Source organism: Quercus suber, unplaced genomic scaffold (genome assembly GCF_002906115.3).
Source record: "Quercus suber isolate HL8 unplaced genomic scaffold, Cork oak 2.0 scaffold_189, whole genome shotgun sequence".
In the NCBI taxonomy this organism is placed as follows: domain Eukaryota; kingdom Viridiplantae; phylum Streptophyta; class Magnoliopsida; order Fagales; family Fagaceae; genus Quercus; species Quercus suber.
In genome coordinates, this window is record NW_027069647.1 from 1,080,161 (window position 1) to 1,083,255 (window position 3,095).

Here is a 3,095-nt window from a genome sequence, read left to right on the forward strand (position 1 = left end):
ACCCTCATAGCACTAAAAGAATCCTTCAAGTAAGCAAAATTCCTTTATTAAGGGAAGCCTATATATTCATCCAAGTCAGCACCTAATAGAATGGGTTTGACCAAATTCTCACTGTACACAGCTAGAATGTAGAAACACTATCTCTTTAGCTACACTGTCCTTTTAACTTATAACTATCGAAGAACTTATCCTATATTATTAGTTTGAAGCCATATTATCCATTCCATAAATATTAATAGGCTAATTGCATCATACTATATCAAATCCATTGCTATAAAAATTAAAATTCAAAAAGCCCAAAATTGTTCTATATTCTAACATAACGTATTAATTAACCAGTTAATGAGAAACTAAATAAAAATAAATAAAAATAAAAACTTCCCTCCTCTGTTTCCTCTGTTTTCTCCTGTGTTACATTGCTTTAGGCTTACTCACTAGCAGAGGCATCCTCTCTCTTTCTCTAACTCTCTCACCCAAAACCTGACCCGACCCATTCTCCGCTGTTGGTTTCTTCCAACTCTTCATCCCCAATTTCTTCAATTCAAAACAGAATTCCGTGATTTGATTCAAAATTTCCTGTCTAGTTAACAGATTACGCTCTGAGAAAGTACTCTTTAGCTGCGGTTTTCGGCCATCCTTGAACGAATTCTCCAATAACTCACTATCCAAATGCTTCTTTTTCTTCTTTTCTGTGCTTGGCTTCATTGCTGCTTTCTTTGAATTCATACTACCATTAGGAATAGGAGCAAAAACATTAGGATTCTTGTTCTCACTGTCTTTATTGGATCCTTTAGTCTTCAAAGACTTTGGATTGGGAATTTTTGCAGCAGCTGAAGTTGAATTTATTTCTCTCTCTTTCAGCTTCACATCTCTGCAGGAACAAGAAATAAATAGTATCCAATTAACAAACTTAGCTTAATTTGGATATGATTTGAAATAACAACAATGTTACAAACACAACAAATTTCACAACTTGTTGAGGTGGGGGAGACTGTGATTACATCTTCTTCATTAGGATTATCATTGACATCACTTTTATTGTACTGCAATCCCAACCTAACATCCTAACCATTGTGAAAAACATTGTGGAATTTGTCATATCTTTAAACTTATTGCTAAAACAATTGATTATCCTGCATGTTCCTTGAGGTTTAGGATTTGAAATATACCTCCGATTCCTATCCGTGAAAGAAAGCATTTCTGAAATGGACACTGATCTTAGAAGCTTAGCCTGAAAAAAATAAAAATAAAAATAAAAACCGAATTAGAATTCGACAAGCTTTGCTTAGATTAGTTGTATAGATATCTTAGAAAACTAATTGAAATTACATAAAAAGTTTACAAAATTTACAAACCTTCAAATAGGCTATTGGTTTAAAAAAATCTTCTGCATTCTTCCGATGCTTGCAATCTGAAACGCCTAAAGCAAAAATAAAAAATAAAAATAAGGGTAGGATTCATAATTTTCGTTTTCCCTTTGGCTTTCTTGCGAAACGAACATGGAGTAAGTGGGTATGACCTGGATTGCAGAACCATGCTTGATCGTCAATGGGTTCGTCTGGAGCAGAGAGATCGACCCATCGAGGTGCATCGAAGTTCTCGTAGGTGTCATCTTCCACAAATATGGATTCCACGCTATTCCAATCAATTTTTTCCGGTTCCATGCCTTTGAAATTGATGAACTGATCTACAAAATGAGGAAAAAAGAGAGAGTTAAAAGCAGGAGTGGAATTTTATCGTGTAATTTGAGATAAATAGAATTAGAAAAAGATTTGAGTAAGCTTTGCTCCGATCCTATGTCTGAGTAGTCGCTTTGATCTTATCTTCGTGAAGAAATGTAGAATATTTGAGCAGAGAGAGGGAGAGAGATCGTGAAAGAGTAGTGAGTGTGATTGTTTGGATTTTGAAGGAGCTACAGAGATTTTTGTAACGCCACGGCAAATAGGGTTTTTAAAACATTTCTGACCGTTGGGCTATCACGTTGTCTCTCTCGCCTCATTTTGAGTAATTATTGCATGTATTGGCTATGCCTTTAGAGCATTCTCATAAGAGCTGTTGTATAAAAAATGTCATTTTGACACATAAAAATCTATTTTACTATTTTATAACATCATTTTATAACATCTCATTTATCAGGTGTTCTATTTTTCAATCTCATACATTAAAATAATATATCCATCCCATTAAAATATCATTAAAAAAAATTAAAAAACTTCAGTAAAATTTCTCCCTATGTTTCTCATTCTCATCCTCATCGGCAACGACGACAACAACGGCACAACCTATACTGCCACAATAACGGCCACCAACAACCACTGTCGTAACAACACCGACAGCCACCACCGGTACAAACCCACATCCACCAACGCCACCTCCACAAAAAAAAAAAAAAAAAAAAAAAAAAAAAAAACAACCAGAGAGATCGGCTGCGCACAAACCCACATCCACCAAACCCACCAACGGCACACAAACCCACATCCACCGAACCCACATCCACCAAATTAAACAAACCCACATCCCAAATCCACCAAATCAGTGGCGAGATGGCGATGATCAGTGGCGAGCCTGGGCGTGGCGAGCCTAGGCGTGGCGAGACGGCGATGAGCCTGGGCAAGGCGAGACGGCGTGGGCGTGGGCGTGGCGATGAACCTGGGCGAGGCGAGACGGCGTGGGCGTGGGCGTGGCGATGAGCCTGGGCGAGGCGAGACGGCGAGACTGGGCGATGCGAGACGGCGAGACGGCGTGGGCGTGGGTGTGGCGATGAGCCTAGGCGAGGCGAGACGGCGTGGGTGTGGGCGTGGGCGTGGCGATGAGCTTGGGTGAGGCGAGACGGCGAGACGGCGAGACTGGGCGAGGCGAGACGGCGAGACTGGGCGAGGCGAGACGGCGAGACGGCGTGGGCGTGGCGATGAGCCTAGGCGAGGTGAGACGGAGATAAGAGTGCCCCAGAGAGAGAGAGAGTGAGAGAGTGAGAGAGATGGTTTCAGAATGCCCGAGAAAGAGAGAGAACTGAGAGGAGGAGAGAGAAAAAAGAATTAAATAAGGCAAACAGTAAAATGCAATTGTTGACCGTACGCTCTCATATTTGAGAGCGT

At 40.5% G+C, this 3,095-nt stretch overlaps 1 protein-coding gene across 1 annotated transcript; it reads right to left on the reverse strand.

Annotated features, from left to right (window-relative positions):
* Nucleotides 1-244: 244 nt before the first annotated feature.
* LOC112003408 (uncharacterized) lies at nucleotides 245-1,986 on the reverse strand. The gene is made up of 4 exons (XM_024035594.2): nucleotides 1,520-1,986; nucleotides 1,356-1,420; nucleotides 1,170-1,231; nucleotides 245-871 (listed from the first exon to the last, which is right to left on the reverse strand). The coding sequence occupies exons 1-4, from the start codon at nucleotides 1,662-1,664 to the stop codon at nucleotides 412-414; spliced, it is 732 nt and encodes a 243-aa protein (XP_023891362.2). The 5' UTR covers nucleotides 1,665-1,986; the 3' UTR covers nucleotides 245-411.
* Nucleotides 1,987-3,095: the final 1,109 nt, after the last annotated feature.

What these genes read in the sequence shown, in the direction of transcription:
- LOC112003408 (XM_024035594.2), bottom strand. Translation starts at nt 1,664, where the DNA reads ATGGAACCGGAAAAAATTGATTGGAATAGCGTGGAATCCATATTTGTG. An exon ending in AGCATGGTTCTGCAATCCAG is followed by an intron (nt 1,421 to 1,519) that starts GTCATACCCACT and finishes TTTTTGCTTTAG; the next exon opens with GCGTTTCAGATTGCAAGCAT. An exon ending in TTCACGGATAGGAATCGGAG is followed by an intron (nt 872 to 1,169) that starts GTATATTTCAAA and finishes TTGTTCCTGCAG; the next exon opens with AGATGTGAAGCTGAAAGAGA.